At 53.1% G+C, this 27,839-nt stretch overlaps 7 protein-coding genes across 7 annotated transcripts; 5 read left to right on the forward strand and 2 right to left on the reverse strand.

The window, feature by feature from the left end:
* Positions 1–145: 145 nt before the first annotated feature.
* M406DRAFT_341353 (DAO-domain-containing protein) lies at positions 146–3,123 on the forward strand (the record flags this gene model as incomplete). The annotated part of the gene is made up of 5 exons (XM_040921653.1): positions 146–754; positions 1,195–1,224; positions 1,630–1,825; positions 1,904–2,785; positions 2,855–3,123. 5 exons carry the CDS (start codon positions 146–148, stop codon positions 3,121–3,123), a joined length of 1,986 nt encoding a protein of 661 aa, XP_040774955.1.
* A 393-nt stretch (positions 3,124–3,516) lies between these two features.
* Positions 3,517–3,978, reverse strand: M406DRAFT_223381 (uncharacterized protein; the record flags this gene model as incomplete). Its single annotated transcript, XM_040915649.1, has 2 exons — positions 3,517–3,851; positions 3,915–3,978. Coding segments are annotated over 2 exons (399 nt in total), but the record flags the coding sequence as incomplete, so codon positions are not given.
* Positions 3,979–16,458: 12,480 nt separating this feature from the next.
* Positions 16,459–18,804, forward strand: M406DRAFT_227591 (uncharacterized protein; the record flags this gene model as incomplete). Its single annotated transcript, XM_040915776.1, has 3 exons — positions 16,459–16,501; positions 16,897–17,015; positions 17,272–18,804. Coding segments are annotated over 3 exons (1,695 nt in total), but the record flags the coding sequence as incomplete, so codon positions are not given.
* A 255-nt stretch (positions 18,805–19,059) lies between these two features.
* Positions 19,060–19,750, reverse strand: M406DRAFT_104526 (uncharacterized protein). Its single transcript, XM_040915103.1, has one exon. The coding sequence runs from the start codon at positions 19,654–19,656 to the stop codon at positions 19,192–19,194; it is 465 nt and encodes a 154-aa protein (XP_040774958.1). The 5' UTR covers positions 19,657–19,750; the 3' UTR covers positions 19,060–19,191.
* A 327-nt stretch (positions 19,751–20,077) lies between these two features.
* M406DRAFT_293686 (uncharacterized protein) lies at positions 20,078–22,270 on the forward strand (the record flags this gene model as incomplete). The annotated part of the gene is made up of 5 exons (XM_040919093.1): positions 20,078–20,195; positions 20,262–20,282; positions 20,506–20,637; positions 20,739–20,886; positions 20,966–22,270. The coding sequence occupies 5 exons, from the start codon at positions 20,078–20,080 to the stop codon at positions 21,465–21,467; spliced, it is 921 nt and encodes a 306-aa protein (XP_040774959.1). The 3' UTR covers positions 21,468–22,270.
* A 1,458-nt stretch (positions 22,271–23,728) lies between these two features.
* On the forward strand, positions 23,729–25,927 carry M406DRAFT_357317 (uncharacterized protein). The gene is made up of 3 exons (XM_040923644.1): positions 23,729–24,176; positions 24,298–24,765; positions 24,849–25,927. The coding sequence occupies exons 1-3, from the start codon at positions 24,156–24,158 to the stop codon at positions 25,446–25,448; spliced, it is 1,089 nt and encodes a 362-aa protein (XP_040774960.1). The 5' UTR covers positions 23,729–24,155; the 3' UTR covers positions 25,449–25,927.
* Positions 25,928–26,386: 459 nt separating this feature from the next.
* On the forward strand, positions 26,387–27,701 carry M406DRAFT_357318 (protein-L-isoaspartate O-methyltransferase). The gene is made up of 2 exons (XM_040923645.1): positions 26,387–26,809; positions 26,923–27,701. The coding sequence occupies exons 1-2, from the start codon at positions 26,708–26,710 to the stop codon at positions 27,538–27,540; spliced, it is 720 nt and encodes a 239-aa protein (XP_040774961.1). The 5' UTR covers positions 26,387–26,707; the 3' UTR covers positions 27,541–27,701.
* Positions 27,702–27,839: the final 138 nt, after the last annotated feature.

Here is a 27,839-nt window from a genome sequence, read left to right on the forward strand (position 1 = left end):
CAATCCCATGCAGCAAGCAAGGTCCAATTTGCAAAGGTGAAGGACAAACCAGCTTTTGGCCGCGACCTATTCAAATCTTTACTCACACAGTTTGATTATTACCATCATCATCCTCGCCCCCACACCCTTTCCCAGGAGGTTCATCATGAGCATTCCGGCTACCAAGGACGTCGTCTTTGATGTCGTGGGCACACTGGTGGCCTATGACCGGCTCTTCGAGGCCCTCGACGAAAGGCTGGGCGACAAGCTCAAGGCCAACGGAATCAAGTCTAACCTGTTGGGCATGTGCTGGATCGAGGCCACAGAGAGAGAATACACATACCTATCTCTGTCTGGTCGGTATAAGCCCTTCTTTGAGCTGTTCGGCGCGCTGTTCTACCGCATGCTCCTGTACGCAGGTGTGGCAAAACCAAGAGAGCTCGCCACAGACGAAGACGTGGCGTGGCTCGTGGCAGAGTGGAAGAAGCTCTACCTCCGGCCGGGGGCCAAGGAATGTGTGCAGAAGCTGCGTGATGCGGGGTTCACGGTGTGGTGCTTCACGGCCGGCGACATCGCGCGCGTGGGGGGATACTTCAAGCTGGCGGGCGTCGACATGCCGGCTGAGAACCTGCTGAGCTGCGACACCGAGGGCGTCGCGAAGCCGGTGCCGAGTGCGTACAAGCCGTTGTTGGAGAGGCTGACCAAGGACGGCAAGACGCCATGGTTTGCTGCTGCGCACATGTGGGACGTCTCGACAGCCAAGACCATTGGGTATGTCTTTTCCTCTTCTTCGTTTGAACCTAGGAGTCGATGAGAAGGGCAGACGGAGTTTGTGAACAAGGACTCATCACAGCTAATCCTTTCCTACCAGGTTTCACGGCGCTTATTCCACAATTTTGGAGGCCGAACCTCTGCCTGAAGTGTATGGAGAGATGGACGTGGTTGCCTCGACTCTACCTGAAATGGCAGATGGGATTATAGCTGCCACTCAGTAGTCGATCTACACCTATTATGCAGGAGTATATATTTACAGCTATAAATATTACTCGAATCCTCCTAGTCTCGTTGACGGGCAATTCGCAGCATTCTTCCATAGGCGTTCTAGTGCTCGTGTCTAAAATTGTGAAGAACGAAGAAGTGACCCTTTCAATGCCGGCTGTTAGGTGGTAATTGACTGGATAATCAGTTCAAATAATACGATGACTCGTGGCCAAGGATTGGGTTATACCCGACTTTACCCTCGCAGTTCTCAACCTTCAGTCTTCTCACATGCCATCAATGTTTGAGATATTTCCTGAACAACATTAGCTACAATTCTAACCGGTCCGGCAATTTGGAGCTTGTGCACTTAGACCGGATAATTATGTCTGCCTCTTTTCTAATAACGAAATCTGCCCATTTCTGATAAGCCCCGGCATCGGGCGCAGGGTCGAGGGATCCACCACTTCGTTTTCCCCCTTCAGACTGATTATGCCTCTAGACCTTCCACTCTTCGAAATAAGAGACATCCACACCGTCCAAGGCACCTGTCATTACCTATGAAGTACCTGAACACGCTTAGCTAAGACACCACCAGCCCCCGCGATCTGCAACATGGCACCCTCTGCGCTTCCGGTACCGAACTCGACCCTGCCCTTCTGGAGGACCGAGCTCCATCCGCTCGATAACCACAGGAGCACCCCTGAGCTTCCGCCCACGACCGACATCGCTATCGTGGGAGCAGGTTACGCCGGTGCTTCAGTTGTCTATCACATCTTGCGACACTGCAAAGAGCAGGGCACCTCGCCGCCGTCCATTGTGATTTTGGAGGCGCGAGAGGCCTGCTCTGGAGCCACAGGTCGAAATGGTATGTGAAGCCGCCGTCAATATGTGACATGTTCCAATGATGAAAAACAAAACCCGCCGACTGATGGTTACAATACAGGTGGCCACCTAAAACCTGATCCGTACAACAGGCCGTCGTCCCTGGCCGTGAGTCATGGCGTCGAGATCGCGGCCGAGTGTGCCGCTTTCGAGGCCGAGACGCTGAAGGCGGTCAAGACGGCCATCGAGGAGGAGCAGATTGAGTGCGACTTTGTGCTCACCCGAGCGGTTGACACCCTCATGAATGACGCTATCCACCAGCAGATGAAGGCCGGCGTGGAGCTGCTCCGGAAAGCGGGCGTCGATGTCATGAGGGACGTCTTCTACGAGGGCGACCCCGCCAAGGCGGAACAGCTTTCCGATGTGAAGGGGGCAAAAGCTTGTCTGAGCTATTCGGCAGGTCACTTGTGGCCCTACAAGCTCATCATGGCGCTCCTCCAAAAGGCTGTGGACGCTGGCGTGAACCTGCAGACGCACACTCCTGTCATTAGTGTTTCAGACGCTGCTGATAGTGAGGGATATTACTCCTTGAATACAAAGGAGAGAGGATGCATCAGGGCCAGGAAGATTATATACGCCACCAACGGATATACATCATCCATTCTGCCCGAGTTCGACGACAAGATCGTACCGTCCAGGGGAATCTGCAGCCGCATCGTGGTCCCAGAAGACAAAAAGCCAGCACCCTTGCTCCCTCACAGTTACATGATGCGCTGGTCATCCACAGAGTACGAATACATGATTCCCAGGCTGGATGGGAGCATCATCGTCGGCGGTGCAAGGTCCAAGTACTACAAGGATCTGGATAGTTGGTACAACAACGTTCAGGACGACAAGCTGATCACTAACGGCAATGCACACCACTACTTTGATGGGTATATGCAGAAGCACTTCAGGGGATGGGAGAACTCGGGCGCATACACCGAGAGCGTCTGGACAGGAAGTGAGTATCTTCTGCATTTTGACTTGATTACACTGCGTTTGAGATTTACTAAAGCTGACACTCTACCAGTCATGGGATACTCGTCAGATGGCTGCCCTTTCATTGGTGAGCTGCCCGGTCGGTCCAATCAGTTTGTCGTTGCCGGCTTTACAGGCCATGGCATGCCACAGGTGTTCTTGTCAGCCAAAGGCATTGCGAAAATGGCGGTCGAGAACACAGATTTCAAGAGCACGGGCATCCCAAGGATATTCCAGGTAACAAAAGAGAGGCTAGCCAGTAGCAAGAACAGCGTGATGGAGAGCTGGGCGGCACACACCTCGTCTCAGTCTAAGCTGTGACCTATTCACTCTCCGATCATCCTTCGAGGAAGTTTCCTGGGCTTTCTACGCGCTTTGGAATGTCTATAGTGTTGGATTTTTGTGTACATTTGATTTTTGCTCTAATCGAGGAGCACGTGTTACTATGCATGTTCTTTTTGCTATCCGGGCCTCTATCAATTGCCGGACTTCTCGAAATATCAAGAGCCATCGTTGAGTACTCTTTCGAAGCATTGGAATTATCCTAGCTAATTTCGTATCACATACTCAAAAGTTCATGCACATCTGGCAGACATATGTTGCACACAGAGGGGAGGGTTTGGACTATTTCAAAGATGACTTTCATCCTCAGAATTAATTCTCTAGCAAGCTTTCATCTCAGAAGATAATCATCAACCCCGTTCAAGACGTCGCTGGCGTTACATTAGTCGTTGTGAACGTCGCACAGTTTGCCCCAGTCGGGTCAACAGTGATCTGCGCAAGATCATCGTGCCCACTTTGGCAAGCACCATCACTAGAGACCATCTGGTCGTTCTGAAAGCTGACAAATGGAATGTCGGTCGAGGCGCAATCCTCAGCCAGGAACGTGGTGCCGTTGAAGCCCACGCAAGCCTGCTTGTCGACCAGGTCAGGGCGGAAGTCTGCAGTGAACGTCCTCTGGACAAGCAGGACATTCTGTCCATTCAAAGTGGATGGAGTCATCTGTCGATCGGCAGAGTCGTCCACGCAGGCGGCATCAACAATCTCCCCTGTGAAATCACTTTTATTAACTCTCGGCCCCATTCAAAGTCGTTGAAGTTGCTGCTGCTCACCATTGTTCCGGAAGGTCAGACACTCGTTACCAGGAACGCCATTGACCTCCTTGAAGACCGTGGTAGTTGAGCCTGCCTGGACTGCTGCATCGGCTGTTGTACTCGCCGAGGCGGCGGCGGCGGCGGCGGTGGTGCTGGCGGCAGCGGCAGCTGCCTTGTGGCCACCGCCGTGGTTTTTCCTGCTATCTAAGGTCATGGCTGACACGCTGGCAACAAGAAAGAGGATCGCCGTGAGCTTCATATTGCCAGATTTGCAACGTGCTGCGTTTGTGGATTATAAAAAAAGAGCCCGAATTCGGTGATGTATATAAATATTAAAAGAAAACGGAATACGACCTGCGCAAAACGAATGAGAAGTAACTTTGAAGAAAGGAATGTGATGAGATGCGATATGTTTCTCTGTAGCCAAATGTTCCTATCCGAAGGGGAATTGTAGGCGCCACTCCCATATAAATACTATTTACTCACGTCTCGACAATACTTCAAAAGCACCTCCTAACAGTCCATTTGGCATCTCGTCATGGAGGCGAGGCTAAGTCAGAGCATGCACCTTGCCCAAGGATGTTGACGATCAAACCTAGGGCTATTGAATATTGCTCCAATGTCGTCTGCGCAGGCGTTTCACCTGCCGAAAGGCTCTCCTTGTACGAGAAACAAGGAAGCAATACGCGTTCATCCCAAGAACCTGCGGGTTGAGCCGGTAACCTGATGATTGAACCAATTGGCAGATCTGTCAATCATCTGGTTTCTGATGATCGCAACAATGTTTCTTTTCAGCGGCGAAGTTGAAGCCTTTTACTCATGCAGCAGTCTGTAGAGGTCTTGTTAATCTCTTTGTCGCGCCAAGCAAGTATTGTGAGATTCTCCGTGTTGCATGAAGCGAGCAAGGCTTCAGGGGCTCAAACGTCTCTGGCGTTAGTGGACGACCCCCTGAGGGGCCCAGCAAAGTCGTTGACTTAACCGCCAGAGCCTAGCTCGCCCCACTGGCTTGCTTTGAGATCCATTTGCGCTTATTTACGCTCATTTAAGCTTGTTTTGCTAGTTGCAAATTTCCTTCATGCCCTGGAGCCCTAGCATATGTCTCGGTCCCATGATTATTAGGCACTGCGCATGAGTCTAAGGAGTATTGGCATGTAAAGCTTTGAGAGTTTAAACCTTTATACCTTGGAAATCTCTTACAAGCAAAAGAGAACAAATAAGAAGAGAAGACCGAGAGAGTGTGGCGTGTACTGAGGCAATTATTTAATTCGTAGCTTTTCTGCTGTTGGGATGGCACAAATCAGCCCTTGCAAGCCATAAGTTTCGAGTCTGGGTTTTTACCTATTCAAACCGAGTTTATTAATCCCTTTAAGCAATAATGCGTTTGCTTATGCATCATGAGTCTTTCGACATCGGCGGCGAGCACTCAGCCACGGACTGTCCTCAGTCGGGATGAGGTGAAATCATACGGCGGTGGTTGTGCATAGGATCACAGTCATCATTCAACAAGTCTGTTGCTATGAGACTAAAGCACTCCTTATTCCCATCCAGTAAAGCGTTACAATCTATTGTGAATGGTTCTGTCCGGGTCTAGGACATTTATATAGTTAAGGTAGATACTGTGTCAGTCGTGCAAGCTGTATATAAGCTCTTATCCTTCATCGAGCACTTCATTTATAAAGAGATCAGCCGCAATAATCATGCCTGTATCACTTCAGAATCTAAAGCAAACAGTCGACGATCAGCAGGGGTTTCTGCCATTGCAGGCTTCAAATTAGTCTTTGGTCCACTCACCGGACAGCAGAGTCTTCAAAAACGATCTCGTCAACAGTGCTTTGAATTCCACAGAGTCGTGCCCTCTTGATTCTGTTGAGCACTGCAATTTCTACAATGATCCTCTCTTCACCTTGAACTTTGCGATGTATTTCTAGATGTTGAGTGACCTGTGACATCGGCTGAGAGACTCATTTCGAGTTCTATTCGGGCAAGATCCACGGCCACTCGTACTTTAGATGCCCATGCTTATTAATGTAACGCCCCTAAATATATGTGTAAATGACAAAACTCCTGACAATCAACAACGCCATGTTGAGATGCTGTTGCCCCGTCGATGAAGCACTTTGTATTCGAGTATGCAAGGCTCTCTGTCATCGTCTAGTAGATTGCTTTTCGGTCCGAACAAAACTTGCCCAACGCCTTCAACTTGAACCAGTGACCACCGCTGGACCGTTCTCATTCTGGATGTCTTACACCGAAAACCTGATGAACACCGGAATTCCGGCTCCAGCGCCTCACGATATACCACTTTAAATCCACGTGATTTCAAGATCGTTGCAGTACTGCTCGTGTCGTTCATCGTTACCCGAGTCCAGCAAAAATGACGAGTCATCATTCGTATACTGGGACTGGTAATGGGGCACTGTGGCGACCCCGTGGTCATCTATCTGCCAAGGTCGTGTGGGTCCGTTGGTGACTTGAGGGTGTGCAGAAGAAGCTGAGTGACCAGCTCGGCACACAGTACGTCTATTGATAATGCTGATCAGGATCGTCAGGGTTCTTCTCAGGCAAGTCGTCCACATAAAAGCTGGAGCAATCGAATCATGATCACCGGAAACTAAACCAAAAATAGGTCTTTTTAAAACAATAAAGGAGAACGAACACACAAGGGGAGTAGACGAGAACTTCATTTCTGGCTGGCGTTTCGTATACGACCAAATAAGAGGAGAGCAAAACAGAGTATATATGAAGGAGATTTGTCGTGATACACGTACTGAGCCGTATATACTTGAAGTGCCAGACGAGGTCTACGGGTGCTTGCATAAACAGGCTTGCTTCCGCACGGGATAATCTTGGACGAATAGGCGAGAGTCGCGAGGCGCACTAGGTTTCGAAACGACTTGGCCATCAGAGAGTCGCACAGCATGGATCAGACGCGGTCAAGCTTCAAAATGATGGGCGTCCGGGCTGTGAAGTTTGGACACCGTGTATTTTAAAAAGAGACTCGGGGATGTGTGCCTGTTCATGGAATCAAGGTTACATCATGATAGTCACCTGGATACCAGGCGGTATCGGATGCATACTGCGCGTCAGACTGCAGGGGAAAAGGTCATGAGACCTATGAACGACGGTAGGGGATGGGCAGTCAGGAAGGCTAGAGGAAGGTACATCGTCTGAGCGCTCCCTCACTCAGAGATAACCACTTGAAGTTCGTCTATTGTGAACGTTGCTTTGCACTCATCTTCTTATCTTTGCTTGCTTCTGACAATATTCACTGCACTGAACGAGACTTGGCTGGATATCAACAAAGAGAAGAGCGCTTGAGAGGTTTATGCAAATCTGTCGCCCGCATCAGTCATACCTTGAAATTATGCTGAGTGGTGCTCAACCGAGACATGGCTGTTCACTCGCTCCGGAGATCCTTGAACAGCATGAGCGGGTCGTAGCCGCCATGGATCAGCGGCTTGGAAGGGAACATAGATAGATGTCATGCCGATCATGACGGATAACCTGTGGGGTGAACTCTGGGCGGTGGTGATGGCAAGGTCGGGTCTGGAGGCTTCAAGAGAGGCGTCCACCACCTGAGCGGTCGACACCCACAGGTGCAACCCTTGGCTGGGCTTGGAACCATTCAGAGGGGTACATACTATATGTATAGTAGTACATCAATACCTCTCTTCCCCGCGGGTTCAGGCTCAGCTCGCCTTATGAGGAATAAGGTGGGCTAGTATGGTGATCCAAGCAACCTGGTCATGAGGCTGTAGTGTTGACGTCGATGACACGAGATATCCTCTTCACTAGATCCTTTCCCCAATATGGTTGGAATGGTGAGTTCTCACTCGTCGCAGTTGGGAGAGACTATGAACAATGTCCAGGGGAAAAAAAGTGGGAGGCAAAGAGACGGGGCATGCTCGTGAACGTGAGGCCTAGAGAGGTCACCACTTTGCCTCAAGTCCTCGGTCAAGTAGAAATATACAAGTATGGCAGCTGGTTACGTATGAAGATTCAAAGGAAGAAAAAGTGGGGCACATAACCGGTCTGATAAGTCTACGACGCGATGTACATGGTCTAGAAGGGGGAGTTTGTGGCTTTGTTGACGCCGATCGTAGCGGATGATAGGCTCGGAGACGCGATTAGCGAGGTGGCGTGAAAACAACCCATAGCCTGACCTGGACTTGATTGTACAATAAGTTGACGAGGCGCGGGTCGGGCAGAGGCATCTACTACATGTCGCAAGTATGATCGAATCAGTGCGCAGACAGACGTGCTGCAAGTGACAGGGGAGACCCATACGAGGGCGCAGTGACGGCTTATACTCAGAACGGAAGCCTGGCTTAGCCACGGGCCAACAAGAAGTGCAGAAAGCCGCCACCGTCACTATCCTGCTATGTGTATAGTACGTTAGAGATGAAGGTGACGAAGGGATGGCACCGTTCCATCTGAGCATACAAGGAGGTTGAGCTGCTTTCGACGTGCCACAACGCTCTGATGCCACCAGAGAGTGTGCAGGGTGATACGGAAGACACCTGGTCCGCACAGGTGGCGACAAAGTGACGACGATGAGCCCCTGGCTCCCTCTCTACATAATTAGTACACCATGAGGAAAGCGACTAGATGATAACCACAATCATATGAAGACGGGTTTTCCTCATCCGAAAGAGAGAGAGAGAGAGAGAGAGAAAAGAAGACCAGGGCTACCTGAAGGTACAAAGGCAGTTCGAGTCTGGAGAAGGTGGTGTGAATGAGAGAGTGGATTCTCTTTTTGGGTGGAAGGATGGATTGTGTGACCTGAGTGGACCAGAAGGAGAAGAGGACGACGATCATCTACAAGGAATAATGACAGGGTGGCAGACGGGAGGATGAGGGTCCAGAATGTTCAATGGAGGGGTGTGCTCAGCTTGTTTACTTTCCTTGACTTTTGTTCTTCTTTTCCTGCTAGCGACGAGTGGCCGCCAGATGGGGTGTGTGGCATTCTTGTCTTGGATAGGTGGTGTGCATGAGGGAGAGTGCATAGGGGTGTGCTTGGAGGCTGACCTGACAAAACACAACCCCGAGCGATCCAGCTCGCCTCTGGACATCCCACCTCCACCCACCCACACCTTGTCTGCATCCAGGGTTCCAGACTCAAGCGGTCATGACCTGATCGGCCACACAGGGTATAGCGGGGATGATCTGGTGATCAGCACAGTGATCTTGTCGATGCCGAAAGGAGGTGCATGAAATATCCGGGCCCAAAAAAACGTGAGCCAACAACGGTACGGCGCTGAGAAATACATGCTTTAGCGAAGCAACATTAGTCTTGGGGCCTAACAGCCCTCTCCATCTTCATACTCTCGCTCTCTCTCCCTCCCTCCCTCCCCCCCTCTCTCTCTCTTTCTGTGGATTATTGTTACTATGGGCATGATAATATGTATAAAGTCCAAAAGGTTGAAGTTCTCAACCCAACTGACGACGGACGGGAGAGGCTGCAAGAAGGGCGGATACCAATCAGGCCGGCCCGTTATCTTGATGGGTGTGCAGCATGCACGGAAGTACTCCGGTACGGTAGAGTATAAGTCTCCGCCATGCGCACGCTCTAAGGACAAATTAGCCCCTTGACATCACCCCCCATTTGTCGATGTAACCCCAACGGTCTCTCTCTCCTCTGCGAGAAGTGTGTGCAGGGTATAAGTTGTGATGATCTCCGCTCCAACAGGGCCCCCGGAATGCGGAGCGATGTTGCTCTGTGGGCTGCGGGTAGAGGCGCTTCAGTGTCCAGTCAGGAGGCCCCTTTTGTCTTGAATGTGTCATTGCCGAAAAAGAAAAGATCCATGATCTCAAAAGTAGATAAATGGAAGGAAAAAAGGAAGACATCCCACCCCAGAAAACCAACCTTGAGCAGCACGGGAAGAGGGGCGGTGGTACAGAAATACCGTCAGCATTCCAGCGTGGGACTGTAGTTTTGTACAAACGCGCAAGCCGCGACTAATATAAGGCCTCATGGGGCCTCAGGCTTGAGGCTAGAGAGAGAGAGTGATGTCGTCGCACGGACGGCTCGCATCGACTGCACTGGCTTTAAAGTTGGCAGCGGATCTCTGTAGTACCATCAAGTCCCTGCCATGGTACATAGGAGTACCCCTTAGTCACTGTAAGCGTGGCAGCCCACCCCGGAACAGCACCTCCAGCGCCACGAGCCGTTTCCTATCCCTTCTTTTCTTCTTCTCTCTTTCTTTTTTCTTTTTTTGCCCTCCTTCCCCCCATCCCAGTTCCATTGCTGCTACAGTAATATGTAGTAGTACCGCGCTGCTGACCAAGTTCTTTCTGCATAGTACTATGTAAACCTATGCAACCATGGGTAGTTATGCATGTCTTGCTGCCCGCAAGATTCGCGAGGACGAGGGCGGGATGATAACGATCAAGGCCAACAAGCGAGGTCTCACACTCTGGGATCCGATTCGGAATATTTATTGCACCCGCTTGCAACATGAGCCATAGATTCCCGAGGTTGTGCAGGAGAACGGCTGGAACGGCGGCCACTTCGAGTGCTGCAGAGACGGGAGTGCCGCCGCGATAGGCGTAATAGTTAGTGGGATCGGTAGCGGAAAAGGTAGCGTGGTACAGAGATCACCTGGGCAAGGAGTAGTATGTCTCGAGACGGCCGTGAATAGATAGAGAGAGACCCTGTGGCGGGTCCAGACTTGATGACACGGCTTACACTGTGGCTGACAAGCCAAGTTGCTTATGGCACCTCCTATAGCCTATCAAGGGAAGAAACAAGAGCCATGGGACGATTCCTTCTATGTCTTCTTCTTTTCTTTCTTTTCTTGTAAGAGATCCGATTGTCAGCGAGCATGGGACTCTGCAATGCCCAGATCGGGGCAAATCGTGTGACGAGACAATCAGTTTCTCGGTCTGGTCAGGCTGGATTGTGGGCCATCGCCCACAAAGACGAGAGAGGGAGGAGGAGCGCGCGGCCCAGCCACCTTTACAGCTCGTGTAAGACAAGGCCCCATCACGGTCATGGCGTGCTGCTTTTGCTACACACACGGATACACAGGACGGCATCGACATTCCAGATATCGACACCAGACTCAGCAGCCACCACACCATCTCGGATCATCCTTCCCGTGACTGTAGCTCATGACCCCCCGCGGGCCCCTTTTGCTCTGCCACAGCAAGTCCCCCTTTTCCTCTTCGAGCCGGTATGAGGCAAATACCGGTAGTGGAGGGCAGCCAGAATAAGGAGAAGGGGGGGGGGGGGAGGGTTGCGGTGATTAGCGAAAAGCACTGCCTGAAGTCTTCTTCACACTGGACTGTTCCTCGACGCTCACTGGTCCAGTGACCCTGGAGCGTGCCCTACTTCTCCCTGAGCAGGTGGTGTGTATGTATGTATGCATGCATGTATGTATGTAGGTAGGTAGGTAGGTAGCTAGGTAAGCAGTTATGGGTGTGGGAGTGAGTGCGTGTGTGGGTGTGTGAGTGTGTGAGAGTATGTGTGAGTGTGTATGTGGCGCGTGTGAATGGTGTGTCTGCGTGTGGGAATGACCCATACATTTTACCTTGTAGTTCCTTGGAGGAAGTAAGGTTCCGGACCGGAAACCATCTCGGATCCGGATTTGAGGCCGCCACGTTTCTGTGTGTGTGTCTCTCTTTCTGTGTGTGTGTGTGCTTGTAAGCGAAGACAGCTTGTGCGTTCTGTCTGTCTCCCAAGGTAGCATAGTACGTATGACCTCGAAGACCCCATTTCTGCATCTGATCGTCTGCACCCACAACGACGCATTCCCGCATGACATACATGGTACATAGCAGCAGCCAGAGAACCGAACAATCTTGCCTAGAAGGGTACTATGTATGGCGGGTGTGTCCAGCCGAGTGGGTACGGTACCGACCCTGTGTGTCTCGGGGCTGCGGTTGGTTTTGCGAGCATGCGCCGACTTGACAATGCAACGGTAAGCACCCTGTTGAGTTGGAGGGCAGCATGCAGCCTGCGGTCTCACTGCCCTTGGGGGCAACCCGAGGTTTTTAACCTGCGCCGAGAGGTCGATCCTAAGTACGGGCTCTTTTTGTCCGAGGACATATGCCGAGAGAACGATGTGCCCCCGGTCGAGTCCTGCATCAAGACCACTTGCGTGAAAACGGGACGTGTAACTGGCTGGGGCGAAAAACAAATTCTATTCTGCCTGGTCGCGTCTCATCTTCGTTTCGATCAGGCCATAGATTGAACCTGCATGGCATCTCTGGTTCCGAAGGCAGCTATTGCTTCCCCACCCCCTCCCCCAAATTTATGGTCGTTGACCTGGATTGCAGAACCAGGACCATGTAATACAGTGATAGACCATGCAGCGCTCCTGATAGGGCAATGGTCGTGATGAAGATCGCAGCACTTAGCTGGAGAGCAAATGTCCAAGCTCATATCAAGAACCCCTCCTCCACACCCGCCGGTAGAACAACCGGCCGAACCTCGGGAGTGGCCCCTAGAGGGACCGGGCCTGTGCAGCTGGGTCGAAGATGCAGCTCTTGTTTCCCCGTCGTGGTGGAGGGACCCAGGACGGATTTCTCTCCAATACATGTTCTAAATACTGCACCAGTCTCGGCTGGTGATTCATCAAGGGCGCCCTACACCTGAGCAAATACAGCTCAGGGCTTGCTGGCCATGGAAAAAAAAACACACACGCACTCTGACAACCGATGATCCTGCATTTGGTTCTGGTTGAAGTGTAAAATTTTATGAACAGCACAAGCATGTCTCTCGTGCTTCTGGCAGATTCACACGAAATCGTTCACCGCTTGCGCGGGGTACCGTCGATAATGGCATCATCAACCTGCTATACTTAATCTAGCGGGTCTTTGAGATTGAGGAATGGACTGGGTTCAGGGTCACTGAGGCGTAAGCCCTCACGTTGAGCCATTGCAGGCGGGCCCGACCCCATCCAGGTCCACCACGCCCAACGGGGGCTTGGCCTCGTGGAGACGAGGGGTCCATTTGGCAACTGTTAGTTTCTGGCTGGTTGGCTGGGTAGCTGACTGCTCAGATGTCGCCGCCTCGTCGAGCCTTCACAAGGCTTGCTAAGGGGAATGCGCGTGCAGGTAGCTTGTGATTTGTTATTCGAAGGCATGTTGTGTAAGTCCTACGGATGTGACGAATGGCCACGCGTCAATATTGTTTTTTTTTTTGTCTTTATTATTCCTCACAAATTGACAATGGGTTCGAAGAGGCTGTGTAGGACTCCCGAGGTCACTTGGTACGAACCGAGAAAAAAAGAAAGAAAAGAAGAGAAGAGGGAAAAAAAAAGGAAAGAAGATAATGGTTCCAATTAAACCAGCCATCCAACTTTCTGCCTACAATCACTGCCACAACTTCCAAGCGTCCAGCGGGCATGTCTCGACACCCTCCCCAGGTACGAGAGAGTTTACGATCACGACCCACACCTTTCCTTTTCCTCTTCTTCAGACCTGACGACCATATCTGCGGTGTCTTCTCACTGTATTGTACTGTACTGTACTTCTGTACTCGACAGGCCACACGTTGTGACCGCAGGCCAGAGTCATCAGCCGCCCGGGAGAGACACCATCGACAAGCCACGAGACACTTGCCATCCGAGACCCCCACATGCGTCCCCATGCTAGGTTGTCCCCCATGTTAGATTGGTCCCCATGTATCTATGTGTGCTTTTGATGTACCTCATCTCACACTGACAGCCAGGAACCCCCAGGTTTCGTGTTTCTTACACAAGTAACATGTATAAGTAAGTATCGCCGGGGGCTGTCACGCCGTCGAGTCAAGCGCATGTCGTCTGCCCGAGTGTAATATTTTGGCAACACTGCCTCGTTACTGTTGTGTGCTGAGCTTAATTATGCCTGCCGCGATCGTGTGGCTTGTTGAAAGAAGAGGGAATGAGATGTAGGATGATGAATGGAGGAACAGCAACGGCCCCCTCCACCCCTGGCCCCCCTTCTCGTCGCCCCACGTCTCTCCAGGCGCACGAGTTGGAGCTGGGCAGCAATACATTGCATGCTGCTATGCTCAAGGCAGACTCGTCCTCAGCCTCTCCCCTGTGGAAACAAGGCAAAAGGTAAAACAGGCGATGAGTCGGCTGGAGAGGATGGAAGAAAAAGAGAAAAAAAAGGGAAGAACTAAGGAAAAAGAAGAGAGGACATGTCTGGTACTTTAGGTACATGGACAATGTGATTAATTGCTGCCCAGCGTCCTCCCCCTCCTGCTTGAGTAACATCGAGTAACATCGAGTTCCAAGGTCCCCTTTCTCTATTGCCCCCCCCCCCCCTTCTGTCCCTCCTCTTGTTAATGCCATCCCATACCAATGCGGTACCTAAATACATACATGCGTGATTGGGCCCCCCTCTAAAGCCTCCCATCTCTCACTCTTCTCTCACTCTTTCACTCTCTCTGTTTCTCTTCCTTCTTCGATTGGTCAGAGATGGGAACTGCGCTCCCTGGTCTGGTCTACGAAGTATCCGCGTTTTACCGCACGTGCCATAGTAGCAATAATAAGACTGACTGGTTGCCTACTCGCCTGCTTGCCCACCACATTTATATCTATATTCCACTTACACTTCTTTTTTGATATCTTCTCCATTCACCGCTTCCCTCCCTCTCCTCTTTCTGCTGCTCCTCTGCCTCCTTGTGCAGCGGCTTAGACACTCTCACACTCCTCATGTTTCTTTGCCCTCTCGAACCTGACCTGATCGGTAGTCGGATCTCAGACTCAAGCAAGTCTCGCCTCGTCCCGTCACGCATACACAAGAAGGGGCCTCATTGGCAGGTTCTCGGCGGCAGCTGTGCATCCTCCAGCACACATACCTCTCCCTGAACCGTTCTGGACCCAAATCCATCCTACTTTATCACACATCCTAGACACACGGACACTCACCCCACCCCTGCCGGATTCCTTAGTATCCACCGGGGCCGATCCAGCCTGTCGGCAACTTCCTGTTGCGTGGTCCGAGCACACAAAGCAGTGGGCATCATCCTGAAGGTGGAGAGAAGAGAAAGAGATCTAGATTGGCTTGACGTTGTTGAGACGAGAGGCAGTCGCAGGTCTCTCAAAGTCTCTCCGAAGTAGGGAGCGAAGAGAAATTGAAGGAACCCCCAAAACAACCAATCGTGTGGATCCAATCTACCGGACAAGACACAACAGCATCATTTGCTCAGCAAGGAAGAGAAGAACAAGGCAGACACACGGATACCATTCTGGAGAACGCTTGAGATTGATCACTGCTTGACTCGAGTCCTCCTCCTCCTCCTTCTGCCGCAGCAGCAAGATCAGCACACCAACTCATTTGACAAAAGAAAAGAGACGGAAGTGGTAACTGAACAAAAACCAAAGAAAAAAAACAAAACAAAGGAAGAATAATAAAGACGAAAGGGAAGGGAACGAGGGACAGAAAACATTGAGGAAATAAACGACGGAAATACTCAACCCCACCCACCGATAACGAAAACCCTCGGAGCGGTGCTTGCATTGCGTCGTCGACTTTCGGGCTTAATTTGAAGGCGAGGTTATCGTCGGATCTTACATTCTGCTGAGAATCGAGAATATTTTCTCTCTTGGTTGCCTTTGCCTACTTCTCCTCCTCTTCCTCCTCTTCATCCTCATTCATTTTCTTCTTCTTGTTGTTGCTTTCCTTCTTGCTGGGGTTGTAACTTCATTTTCATTCCTACCTTGTTTCAGCACCTTTCGAGAAATCCCGTCGTCAACGGCGGCTATCGCATTCAAAAGAGATTGGGGGGAGGATACCCCTTCCTACAGCAAGTTACAGGCCTTATCAGCAGCCTATCGACCCCTCATTTTGGCGCTCCTGCAATCCGATCCGCCTCACCGCCTAGCACACCCCAGGCCCTAGAGCCCTGCCGCCTCCCACCGACTTAGGGCCCTGCAGAGGGGAAATCATTAGCAGACCACCCCCCCTTCCCCCCTCCCTCCCCCCATAGGCCCCTCCAAAAGGCCTAAGGGGAGAGTGAGTGAGTGAGCGAGGATAGGACCCCCAACCATGCTGTCCAGCGCGGGGCACCCCTCGCCTCTGACCGTTCACCCGCACCAGCACCAGCACCAACACCAGCACCCGCAGCAATTAAAACCTTCACCTCTTTCTTCCGCCGACAACGCCCCGCGGTCTCTTCACCTCAACGCTGTGCAGGCCATCAATACCCACCACGGCTACAGCACACCGTCCTCCTACACACATACGAACCATTCGAACCCCAGCCTGAACTCGCTCGCCAGCTCGAGTTCGTACTCGCAATCCCTCCCCCACCCTCCCCTCCCTCCCCACAAGCTAAGGCGGGTGCCCGGCGGCGCAAAACCTCTCCGAGTACCGCCAGCAACACCACCAGCAACAACAGCAGCAGCAGCAGCAACCATTGAGCCGTACCAAGACGAACGGTGCCAGCGTCGTCTCCAACAACAGCCCGCGCGCGGTAGGCTACGGCAACAACACTACACTCAGCGGGAACAGCATCAGCAACGCCAACGGTAACGGAGGAGGAGGCTCAAAAGGGTCGATCACGAACACAGCAATGGCCTCGTCCAATGCGGTCGCAGCTGGGTCTGCGCCTGGAAATACTGCACCTGCGCCCCCTGGCGCCAGGTTCGACGGCCCAAGAAGCCCTCCGAGTGAGTGTCGATCCACCCAACCACCTCGAAATATATTCGCATCAACTGCCCTGCCCTCGAACGAGAATGTCACCCGTTCTCTGTATCTCTCTGCCGCCTTGACATCTTGCGTCTTCGCCCCTCCAGTACACCGAGATATGGATGTCATCGAGTACTGGCTCGGCAGATACCCCGCCTTGCTGGCGTATCCTCCTCTCACATTCCCACCAACCAGCCCATGCACCCTTTAATTCACCTGATGATCCTGCCAACCCACCTGTTTTGTGTCTTGCCTTGACCTGCAGGACCTGTTTCCTCCCAGCTTCTACTCCTTTTCCTCCCTTCTCTGACGCAGCATGTCGTTTCAACCTCTATGGTTTACAAGGCCTAGCGCTGACTCGCACGACTTTGTACAGACACCGCACATGTACCCTGCAAATTCTTCCGTCAGGGCGCATGTCAGGCCGGGTCAGCCTGTCCTTTTAGTCACGATATCGGGGCGGCAGCCGAGACCGTCTGCAAATACTTTGCAAAGGTAGGTACCACATGCTACCGCTTGCTTACCTTGGCCTCTCGCTCTTCCGGTGATACCACAACCGCTTGGCTGGCTGACGGAGAGCGGTTGTGGCTGTAACCCGCACAAAGAAAACCCCCAACCCCCCACATCCCCCACCCCTCACGACCTTGAAGAGGCGTTTCGTGTGTTGCCTTGCACAACAGCGGCACGGCGTCTACATCTAGTCTATATGAACAGCTTCACAATCAGGCACTGACGGACCACCTCTATATAGGGCAACTGCAAATTCGGTCCCAAGTGCGCCAACATTCACGTCCTGCCCGACGGCCGACGCATCAACTATGGCAAGAATGGCGTGACCGTCACGCCCATCAACTTCGGGAACCGACTGAACCCCCTTGCGTATGGACACTCCTCTAATTCTGCCCTGACCAACTCTTTCATGCGCGCCGAGGCTGTTCCGCCGTACACGTCCTACGCGAATGCAACCGATGACCGATATAACCACGGGCTGGGCAGGCAGCCAAGCATGGACGGCGGCCTGCCCACCATCGACACGCAGTACAGCGGCCCGACCTCGCCCTATGGCTCACCCCATGGCGGCGCGGAAGAGACAAACCGTGGTGGCTTCGGCCTGTCGCCCGTCTCAGCCGTCAAGGGACTGTCCGTGCTCGATGCACCCCTTCCGGCCTCCTTCGACTCCAACGGCATCTCCCATGCAGCCCGGTACGGACCTTGGCCCGCCTCCGTCCCTAATAAGTTCGGCATCGAATCCCCGTCCCCGTCGCTGAGCAATGCCAAGGACTCGAGGACCTCCGAGACCCTCAAGATGCTGCACACCTCAGCCTTTGGCTCCAATGAACACCTGTCTCCGTCACAGCTGGGAGGTGATGCCGAGAACATGGGCAGTAGTCCGCCCCAACAGCCCATCGGCGAGGAGGTCTACACCCGGCGCGTGATGCACAGCAGCAGCAGCAGGTACGCCAAGCCGAGGCTGCTGAGCTCCAGCGCGCCCAAGGTGGACAGGGACTGGGACGACAACTTCCTGTTCCTCGAGGAGGACTATGTCCCGGGCGAACTGGCCAACGACCTGCTCACGCCGGCGGAGAAGGCGAGAAGGGGTAGCGTGCGGGTGCCGGACGGAAATGAGCAGAGCGCATCGGGCGAGAGTAGCACCAAGTACGGCAGTCCTTTCGGCGCCGGCAGCCCTAGTCGGTGGAACACGCTATTCGAGCGGCAGAAGGAGGAGCAGTCGTCTGGTCCGGGTGCGCTGGGCAGGAGCCTAAAGGGCACGAGCGCATTCGGACACGTGGGCAGCCCGCTGCGCAACTCGAGTCTGGCCTCAGGGATCGACCTCGTTGGACAGAATGGTTCGAGCAGCAGGCCCAGCCTGGCCGGGAGCAGGACTGGCAGTGGCACAGAATCACTCTCCGCGCTGACGCAGCAGATTCAGCGGATAAGGCTGAATGACGACAGCAGTCTGGGCACGAGTCCGCACTTACACCCGAGTGCCGCCAATACCAGGTCGGCAGGTATGATGGCCTCAGGCCTGGGAGCGATCGGTTCTAAAGAGACCGAGAGGAACCGCGCCCTGGAGCGACATATCAGCAGCGGTTCGATCGGGTCCAACGCCAACGGACGGTTCACGACTCCAATCGACGAGGAAGATCCAAGCTTCGTGTTCAGCATGGAAGACGACGATGAGGCGGCACAGCGGGAGAAAAGCAGACTTCGACAGTCAGGAGGCTTTGGCGTTGGCTCTAACTGGAGCTACACCAATGTTACTGGCAAGGCCTCATCCGGCAGCAAGGGATCTGCTGCTGTGGAAACCCGCTGACCGACAGTGATCCGATCAGAGACCCTCCGTTGGTCTACTTTGCCCTTGTGTATACATCGCCAGTCTGTCTTTGTCAACGCCTTCACCGACTCAGCAGAAGAGCTGTCTGACGAACCTGACGAACATGACGGCGCGGCTTGACTTTCCAATGATGGTCGGATATCTGCGACATGGCTGACCTATTGGCTATTCTCGGCCATTTTGTGGCCTGCTGCCTGGTCCTCACAAGACGCTTCTTCTTGGCACAATCAAGGGCATTCACATGGCATTTCTGCAGAATGCAAAATGACGTGGGTCTCTGATAGAATGGGTGGGCCAGATAGTTGTATAATTCGCTTTTCTAACCCACTCAACTTCTTATCGATCTCGCGTCGTTCGGATTACCATTATTTGCTGAGGCCTCAGCATCTCGGGTGGGAAAAGTTTGGACACAGAAAAGGCATGGGGGTAAAAAAGAGAGAGAGAGAGAGAGAGAGAGAGAGAAAGAGAGAGAAAGAGAGGAAAATAACAAAAGATGTCATTTGACACACCAAGGAAGGCCGGCCGGTCAGGCGTTTTGGTTCTTTTCTCGGATAAACGCTCCCCTCCCCCCTTTTCTCGCCCATGGTGGCCTCTACGAAAGACGATCATATCAGCCAACGTCTCCCACAGCACATAGATACGGACACGGCAAAATAGGCGTGTGTTTGAAATTTCTTTTGACTTAGCATATGGAGTTTGGTTTGGTTTGGGTGGATTGGGAAGTCTTTGTAGGGCTTGGAAACATTTGTCTTCTTCTGGGTGGTCATCGTGATTTGGCGGCGGGCATGCCTGGGAGACCATCACGGCACCTGTTCTCGCATGGCGATTAATATATTATCGACAATAGGGATACATAAGATAGGATTGATCGAAGAGAATATATGTGGATCAAGATATTTTCGACCTCGTACCATTTTGTCTGCTGATGCGACGTCTCTCGAATGATGCAGGTAAATACAATAAACGACCTCGGCACCGACTTCGGCTGTAGCGTCGCAAGGTTGAGGATTGGCCAGGGGGCCCCGCGATCGGTTGCACAGATGACGCAGGGTTCAAACTCTCGACGCAACTTTTTTCCCTTTCCTGTCCGCCTTCTTCTTCTTCATTCCAGACAAAGCAGCACCGCAAACTCGACGACAGCTCGACGCGCCTCGCGCTGCAACATCCTCCGGTCAATTTCCTCTTCATCCCGACCGCAGATTGTGGATTTTAGGCGCCAGCAATGGCTACCACCACGTCGCCTGCAGCTGCAGTGACGCCGGCGCAAGAGAACAAGCTGTCGCCCCCGAGTCCTTTGCGGTCGGTCCTGGCGGGGAGCTTGGCGGGCGGTATTGAGATTGGTAAGTCTAGCTCTCATTGCCTACCCTGGGTATTGTTTGATTAGGTCTGCTGACGACGAATTCTAGCAATCACGTATCCTGCCGAATGTACGTCTAAACTATTGGCTGCTCCCCGTTCTCCCGACTCCCCTTCCCTCCTGGCCTTTTACCTCTCCGTTTCACATCCCCACAAAGGCAGCATGGAGTGGACATGTGATCAACTCGTCGTGCTGGCATGATTGCCTCCACTACGACGCGATAGTGGGGCGTGTCAGAGAAACGTACGGCAGTCAGATGGATTGAGACTAAGAAAGGGGGTTTTCTTGGGTAGTTGCGAAAACAAGAACACAGCTGAACCGCCGGCTACCGGACGGCCAGAAGCTCCCATGGCCGCCATTCGGAAAGCAGTGGTATGCAGGATGTACGACGCTGATCATTGGCAACTCGGCTAAGGCTGGCATACGTATGGCCTATTCTTCTCTCCCGCCCTGGCCCTGCATGTCCTGGCTTTTTCCTTTTCCTTGGAAATCTCCAGACACTGACTATTGTGCTTTTCCTTGACAGGATTTGTTGCTTTCGACCAGTATAAGAGTCTTCTCGCCGACGCCGAGGGGAAAGTCACCGGCCCCCGCGCCGCACTTGCAGGATTCGCAGCCGGCGTGACAGAATCTCTGCTCGCAGTGACTCCCACGGAATCCATCAAGACACAACTGTAGGTTCTTGCTTCATACACTGCAGAGTGTCAACATTTACGGCATGGTACTTATTCCTCGCCCGCTTCTGTTTCCTAGCATTGATGACCGCAAGCGCGCCCAGCCGAGGATGCGCGGCTTCCTCCACGCCGTGCCCATAATCTACCGCGAGCGCGGCATTGCCGGCTTCTTTGCTGGATTCGTGCCCACCACCGCACGCCAGGCCGCCAACTCGGCAGTACGGTTCGGCAGTTACAACTTCTTCAAGCAGGCCGCACAGTCCTACGTGACGCCAGGCGAGAAGCTCTCCACTCCTGCGACATTCGGCATAGGAGCCATGGCCGGGCTGGTGACGGTCCTGGTGACGCAGCCACTAGACACGATCAAGACCCGGATGCAGAGCATCGAGGCGAGACAGATGTACGGGAACAGCGTGAGGTGTGCCGGGTTGATCTTCCGAGAGGAGGGTGTGTTGACCTTCTGGAGCGGGGTCGCACCCAGGCTGGTGCGCCTGGTTATGAGTGGCGCAATCGTGTTTACCATGTACGAGAAGTGCATGGAGGGTTTTGATCGGATTGATCCCGAGAGAAAATATATTTGATGCCGACAGGGGTGGATGAAGCAGGGACCATCATGATATAAAGTGGACCAAGATGAGTAGTGGTCACATTGCAGCTGTGGTACTCGGGTCCTAAAGGAAAGCACGGATTGCACAATGCGCCAAGAAGACCGGCCTGATCTCGGACGAGCATGATGATATACATTTCCGAGGTAGTATTGTACAGTACAAACCCCACACGTAATAGCATGCATCTGTAACAGCTGAAGAATATCACCGCATACCACGCAAGAAAATGGGTTGTCTTCTACCGAACCGTACCAGTTCCGTTGCCGAGATCACGCCACCCGCAGTGCTGCTTCATGGAACACACCTACTCGACCCTGCAGCCTCATCCGCAAAGGAACACTCGTCTTTGACGGGAGCCAAGATGGCATGACTGACAGCCTCTTGGGGGAGAAACCAAGAGAGAAAGACAGGGACCTGGGTCTATCGCAAGACATCAATCCTTCCATCTTCCCCAGAAGATCTCAGGAGGCTATCCTGTTCTGATTCTTTCTTCTTCCTCTTTGTACTGAGAGAAGAGGAATCGGAAAAGGGAGCAGATGGCTGCATATCTGGTTGCCCAACTCTACTTCAGGGCTTTTTGGGAGCCTTTTCAAGGTGTTTTGTTCGTTGCGACCACGAGATGTGGTGGATCGTAGCAGTCCATGCAGTGACTCGAGCAGCGGCGCCAGTTGCGTTCGGACGTGTTCCCGGTTGTCATCGGTATCTATTGGCGGCGGTCTGATTTGTGCGTTCTCATCCGTCACAGCTGATCACGAGAACCTGATCATACCCTTCAGCCGGATGCCGACTCTCTGCAGCCATGTCCTGGTGGGAATCTCCTCCAGATCCTTCATCAGCTCCCCATAATACCCGGGGTTGCTCCTGGGCGTCATCATCCCCCCAGTCATGCTCCTGTCCGGGTCCAGCGCATACTTCTTGCTGTATTTGTTGGTGACCAGGGACATGATGGCATAGACCTGCTGCTGGTCATGAGAGCTCGCGTCGGTAGCGGAAGGACGGCCGGGAAATTGGGGAGGGGTGGCGTTCAGCCGGGCGGAGAGGACTTCGCCGAGCTGGGCAGTCGGTCGGAGGGGGTCCTTGGGCCAGGTGGCAAGGGCTGTGAGGGCAGTCCTGCGGAGGGCCTTTTTGTTTTTTTTCGCGCGTCGCGTCAGTATAGTGATTCTATCTTTCTGCCCTTTGCACTGGGCCGGAACAGGCAGGAATTGCCTACCTCTCTAGAAGCCATGGTGACTCTTGGTGGGCGATCAGTAGAGAGCAAAAGAGAAATATATTATATCTCCTCCATAAGGTACGAGGTTGAGGTTGGACTCGGATGCTGCGGTCCTTTTCCCGATAATGAAAATTTGAGGGCAGAAAAAAAATAGACAGGGCAGAATATGGTGACGTCGAGATGCGGCGGTTCCCGTTGACTGGCCCGTGCTTCAACTCCTAACAGGTAGTCCTGGACAATACTGCGCAGTACGTACTACCATAGTGCTGCTATGTTTGTATGCAGTAATGGAGCCAAGGATTTATCAGCCAAGCCTAATTTGCAGGGGTAATGGATCGGGAAATGTGGCAGTGCAGACAGCCGAGCATGAATTTGGCTGGGCCCCTGCGCAATTTCCTCCTGCTCCAGGGACCCAACAAGAAGGAGGAGTCTTACTCTTTTTCTCGTCTTTGTTTTCACTGACTTGACTATCGCAATGCTGCGTTGCAGTGTGCTGCAGGACTACTGTTATGGAAGATGGTGGAAATAGTCGGCTTCCGCCTCCTTCTCTGGTTGGTCAGCAAGTCGGTGCCAGTCCTGAACGGGGGGCGTCTTGGAGAGGGGGGGTTATTGGTGTGCCTGGGGGGGGGGGGGAGGATGATACCCTGCAGTATGACTGTACATAGATAGTGCACTACCCTGCCTGCCCTGCTACAGCGGTACACGGCGCTAAGAAGAGCCCCTGGAGAGCCACCTGGGCAAGCACCAAAGCCCCCTGATCTATCTGCTGACACCGTGCGTCGTCACCCCCCCAAGACAGCAAAAGCAGGCTGACCCTGGTGTGTAGTGACACAGTACTTGCCTAACTGACCTTGAAACCTGAGCACGGAAAAGGGCCAACATGCCGTAGTGACCCCTGTGCCGAGCCGGCGGGAGTAAGGGAACTCTGTTTTCCCTCTTCCCCATCCTTCATTCCTACCGTTCCCTAGGCTGACGACTCAACTTTACTTCTTCTTCCAACTACCAGCACAAACAATTGCGTTCCGACACCCCCTCCCCTTCTTCACCCCCAAACGAGAGTTATCTAACCGACGATCGACGACATCTCCTGCATTCTTTACCGTTTACGTCTTCTCTCTCCTTTTTTTTTTTCTTTCTCCTTCTTTGTTGTGATTGCTCTTCTCCTTTTCTCGCGGGTTCGGCCTCTTCTATCCTTCTTTCTTTTTGTTCCCTCGATCCTCTGCCTTGCGCACGCGCCACCGCCTCCCTGATTCTGTGTAACCGTTGCAGCGACACGAAGCCAGACGCATACTCAAGCCAGGAGAAGCGGAGCACCCGACACAAACCGTCAACGCACAAACATCCGAAGTGATAGTTTTCCGACCGTATCATCGACATCGACATCTCTCTTCATTCTCTCTTCTTTCTTACAGCAGCCTTTCCCCCCAAGCCCCATTTAATCGACCGGCAAGATGTCGGGGCGATACGAAAGGGTAAGAAAAGCACTCCTACGATCACAGCGACAACGATAAACAGCATCAAACCTATCAATAGGCAGGATGTATAGAGACAAGGGGGACATTTACTGACATGATTTCGATTACCATCACACAGGTAAATGCCCACGATGAGGATGACCATGTCTCCTCGGCCCAACCAACATCACGAGCGACACACTCGCCGCCACCCTCCTTTCACTCCAGAGCCTCCTCCCCGACCAACAGGAACAGACAGGTCCAGGACCCGACCCTTGCCGACGCATTCGATGCCGACGATTCCGATTCGGATGACGAGCCCGATGATAGACAACGACTTGTCAGGCAGAATTCCGATCCCGTGCAGCTGGCCAGCGGCAGCATGACCAGATCGCCACAAACGTCGTCCACTGGTGGTTCTGGAGCGAGCACACCGCCCTCACAGCTCACGGGCTCGACTGCTCATCCCTCGGCGGCGGCGGCAGCAGCAGCAGCAGCAGCAAATTCGAATAGGGTCTTCGGCAGCGGGATCCAAAGCGATGGTGTCTTTTCCAATCTGACCGCTAAACCCGAGAGAGGCAGTAGTGAGAAGGAGGAACAGCCTCCGGTGTGTTCTTGTTTTCCCCTTTCTTTCCCCTGTCCAGTCTATTGCTATTTGCTGACATGTCTCAACGGTTTTGTGTCAAATAGTCCTACGAACAAGCCGCTGCGGACGCAGCCCCTCCGTATTGGGAGACCACTATCCTCGCGCCTGGCCTCGGCGGACCAGACGATGTTTACATCGACGGCATGCCCGTCGGCTCCGTCTTTTCCTTTATCTGGAACGGCATGATTTCCATGTCCTTCCAGCTAGTCGGCTTCCTGCTCACCTACCTGCTCCACTCCACCCACGCTGCCAAGAACGGATCCCGTGCCGGTCTTGGAATCACACTGATTCAGTATGGCTTCTACATGAAGGGTTCATCCGGCGACAGCGGCGGTATGGGCGACGGCATGCCCGGTGGCGATGGATACGCAGCGCCTGCAGATCCAAATAGCCATGATTTCGACCCTGGCTCCGTCCAAGGCGGCAACGGCGGGGACGGAAGTGGTAGTGGCGGCTTGTCAGACGTCGCGAGTTCCGAGTGGGTTGCGTACATTCTGATGATTGTCGGCTGGTTCATCTTGATCAGGTCCGTCAGCGATTATCTCAAGGCCAGGCGGCACGAGCAGCTTGTGTTGCAAAGCCCGGACCGAGGCTTGGGCATACCAATCATCGCGGAGGGCGAGAACGTCGAGACAGTTGTGTGAGGGAGGAGCGTGTTTGACTAGTTGTTCACTTTCTATTATCCTTCTTGGAGCGCACGCGTCCAAAGAAAGCTCAAACACGGGCAACCCTGGTGGTGCATGATACCCAGCATCCCGAGGGGCGACCACAAGGGCACCAACTTAAGCCCTGAGCCGTCCAGATGGCCAGGAAGTCGACGCTATGGGAATTAATGTTCAGGACTGGTGGGGAGGTTTCGAGAAGAGGCATGGGGCGACGGAGATAGAGACGCATGAGGCAGCAAGCGGGGAGAAGGAAATGGCAATGACGCTTATATGCGTCCTCCAGCATGGCACCGGAGCCTTCTTTGCGACTTTCGATTTCTCCTTGGGTCTGAATCATTACGTATATCACGAGGGTTAACTTGCAGCCTCGAGCTGGCATGGCATGGATCTAACGCCTCGCACTCGAGCTTGCAGGGAGTCTATATTAGCAATTGAATCACTATGTCCGACTCCTCCTCATCAACGTTGCGCACTATCGAAGCCACAAATGTGTATCTTGACTCGTAAACGACGCCTAGTCTTGTCAAACACGGAGACTTTTTCCTTTACTTCCTCGTCCTTGACCCCCACGAGACCCCCTGACCGGTTCTTTCTGTCATCAGCACTTTCTAGGACACATGAGGTTGAATTCGACCATGACACCGGCAAATGATCTTGGTTGTGGATTGACCTTGGTTGAGAGGCAGGCAGAGAGGCACGAGGAAGAGACATCAACGACCGACCCTTTATGGAGTGGCACCGGGCCATCCCGCATCGTAGAGATTTAAAGTGGGCCACATCGTGTCCCGCCCCTGCCGTTGACGTCGTGACCCCAAAAGCTCCCTCCCTTCCCCCTCATCGGATCAGTGCTACAGCTTCAATGCTGAGGCTTCTTGGACTACTTACTCTGATTCTGACGACGTGCCCAACAAGTCTTTGCGAAGCTCTCTTTTTTTCTTCTGCAATACACACCATATTTACGATAAACCCAAGCCTTGAACACCAGATTGGCACCATTCTTATATCCAGGTGGATCAGCTTGACGGCTTTCCCCTCTCTTGCCTCCCTCGTCGACTTGACTGGCTCTCAACCTGTGCTCGCCCACCTGTTCATCCTTCCCCCTCCTATCTGCCAACGTGGCGCCACTCATAAAGGGACAACACTTGAGGCGGCTCCTCAGCTCCATCCCAACACCGCTGAACCAGGCATCGTTTGGCCAACGTACACACAACACTAGTGGGACCAAAGGGATTAACACGATGGCGTGGTTAAGCAGCGGCAGCTCGAATGAGAACATGGTTCAACAGCTGTGTCACCATGGGCTCATCACTGATGAGCGAGTCAAAGATGCTTTTCGGAAGGTAGAGAGAGATGCATCCCATGGCAACCCCGACAGACCCTTCTGTCCCTGTCTTTTTTTTTTCTCTCTTCTTCCTATTTGTTTCCTTGCTGCTGATGATCGCAAATAAACCAGGTTGACCGCGGGCACTACGCACCCACAGCACCATATGCGGATCGTCCCCAGAGTATCGGCCACGGGGCCACCATCAGCGCACCGCACATGCATGTGACTGCCGTCGAGGACCTGCTGCCCTACCTCGTACCATCAGACCGCAACCCGGCCCCACGCGTGTTGGACATTGGCTCCGGCAGCGGCTACCTGACCCACATCTTCGCCGAGCTTGTCGGGCCGCAGGGCACGGTAGTGGGATTGGAGCATATCCCTCAGCTGCAGGACCTGGCCGAGGCCAACATGCGCAAGAGCGCCGAGGGCCGCCAATTCCTTGACGCCGGACAGGTCAAGCTCCGCGTGGGCGATGGGCGCAAGGGATGGGTCGAACCCGCCGGCGAGGAGGGGCGCGGTGAGGGATGGGATGTCATCCATGTCGGTGCCTCGGCGGTCACGATGCACCCCGAGCTGGTCGAGCAGCTCAGGGCGCCGGGCAGGATGTTCATCCCCGTGAATGACGACGACTCGGGCGGGGAACAGCATATTTGGAGGGTAGATAAGGACGAGAGCGGCAAGGTCGAGAAAAGGAAAATGTTTGCTGTGCGATATGTTCCCCTGACGGATGGACCTCAAAGTTCGTGACGAGGTGAGGGAAGGCGGTCTCAGTATTAGCCGATCCAATAGACACCTGGTGTGCGTGGTCTTTCTCTTTGCTATAGTCCTGAGATATTAGTTGATAGCATACAAGTCAGCTCCCTACTCACTTGCTTAAGTAGTCATCAATGATAATATTAGTACCCTTCAACATTGATGGTCCTGTAAATGTAACAGAGCCTCCCACCCGCTTCAGGATAAAATTCTTGATGATTCGAGCTAGTGAAGACGAAATTGTACTGGAAGTGTATCGTGCAAGTATCGCACATGAATACTCTGAGACTTGA

The sequence above is a fragment of the Cryphonectria parasitica genome (assembly GCF_011745365.1).
Source record: "Cryphonectria parasitica EP155 unplaced genomic scaffold M406scaffold_6, whole genome shotgun sequence".
NCBI lineage: Eukaryota > Fungi > Ascomycota > Sordariomycetes > Diaporthales > Cryphonectriaceae > Cryphonectria > Cryphonectria parasitica.

Excerpts from the sequence above, each read along its gene's own strand:
- M406DRAFT_104526 (XM_040915103.1), bottom strand. The coding sequence starts at position 19,656 with ATGGTCTCCCAGGCATGCCCGCCGCCAAATCACGATGACCACCCAGAA.
- M406DRAFT_357318 (XM_040923645.1), top strand. The coding sequence starts at position 26,708 with ATGGCGTGGTTAAGCAGCGGCAGCTCGAATGAGAACATGGTTCAACAG. Across the intron at positions 26,810-26,922 it reads TCAAAGATGCTTTTCGGAAG|GTTGACCGCGGGCACTACGC; the intron begins GTAGAGAGAGAT and ends CAAATAAACCAG.
- M406DRAFT_357317 (XM_040923644.1), top strand. The coding sequence starts at position 24,156 with ATGTCGGGGCGATACGAAAGG. Across the intron at positions 24,177-24,297 it reads TGTCGGGGCGATACGAAAGG|GTAAATGCCCACGATGAGGA; the intron begins GTAAGAAAAGCA and ends ACCATCACACAG. Across the intron at positions 24,766-24,848 it reads AGAAGGAGGAACAGCCTCCG|TCCTACGAACAAGCCGCTGC; the intron begins GTGTGTTCTTGT and ends TGTGTCAAATAG.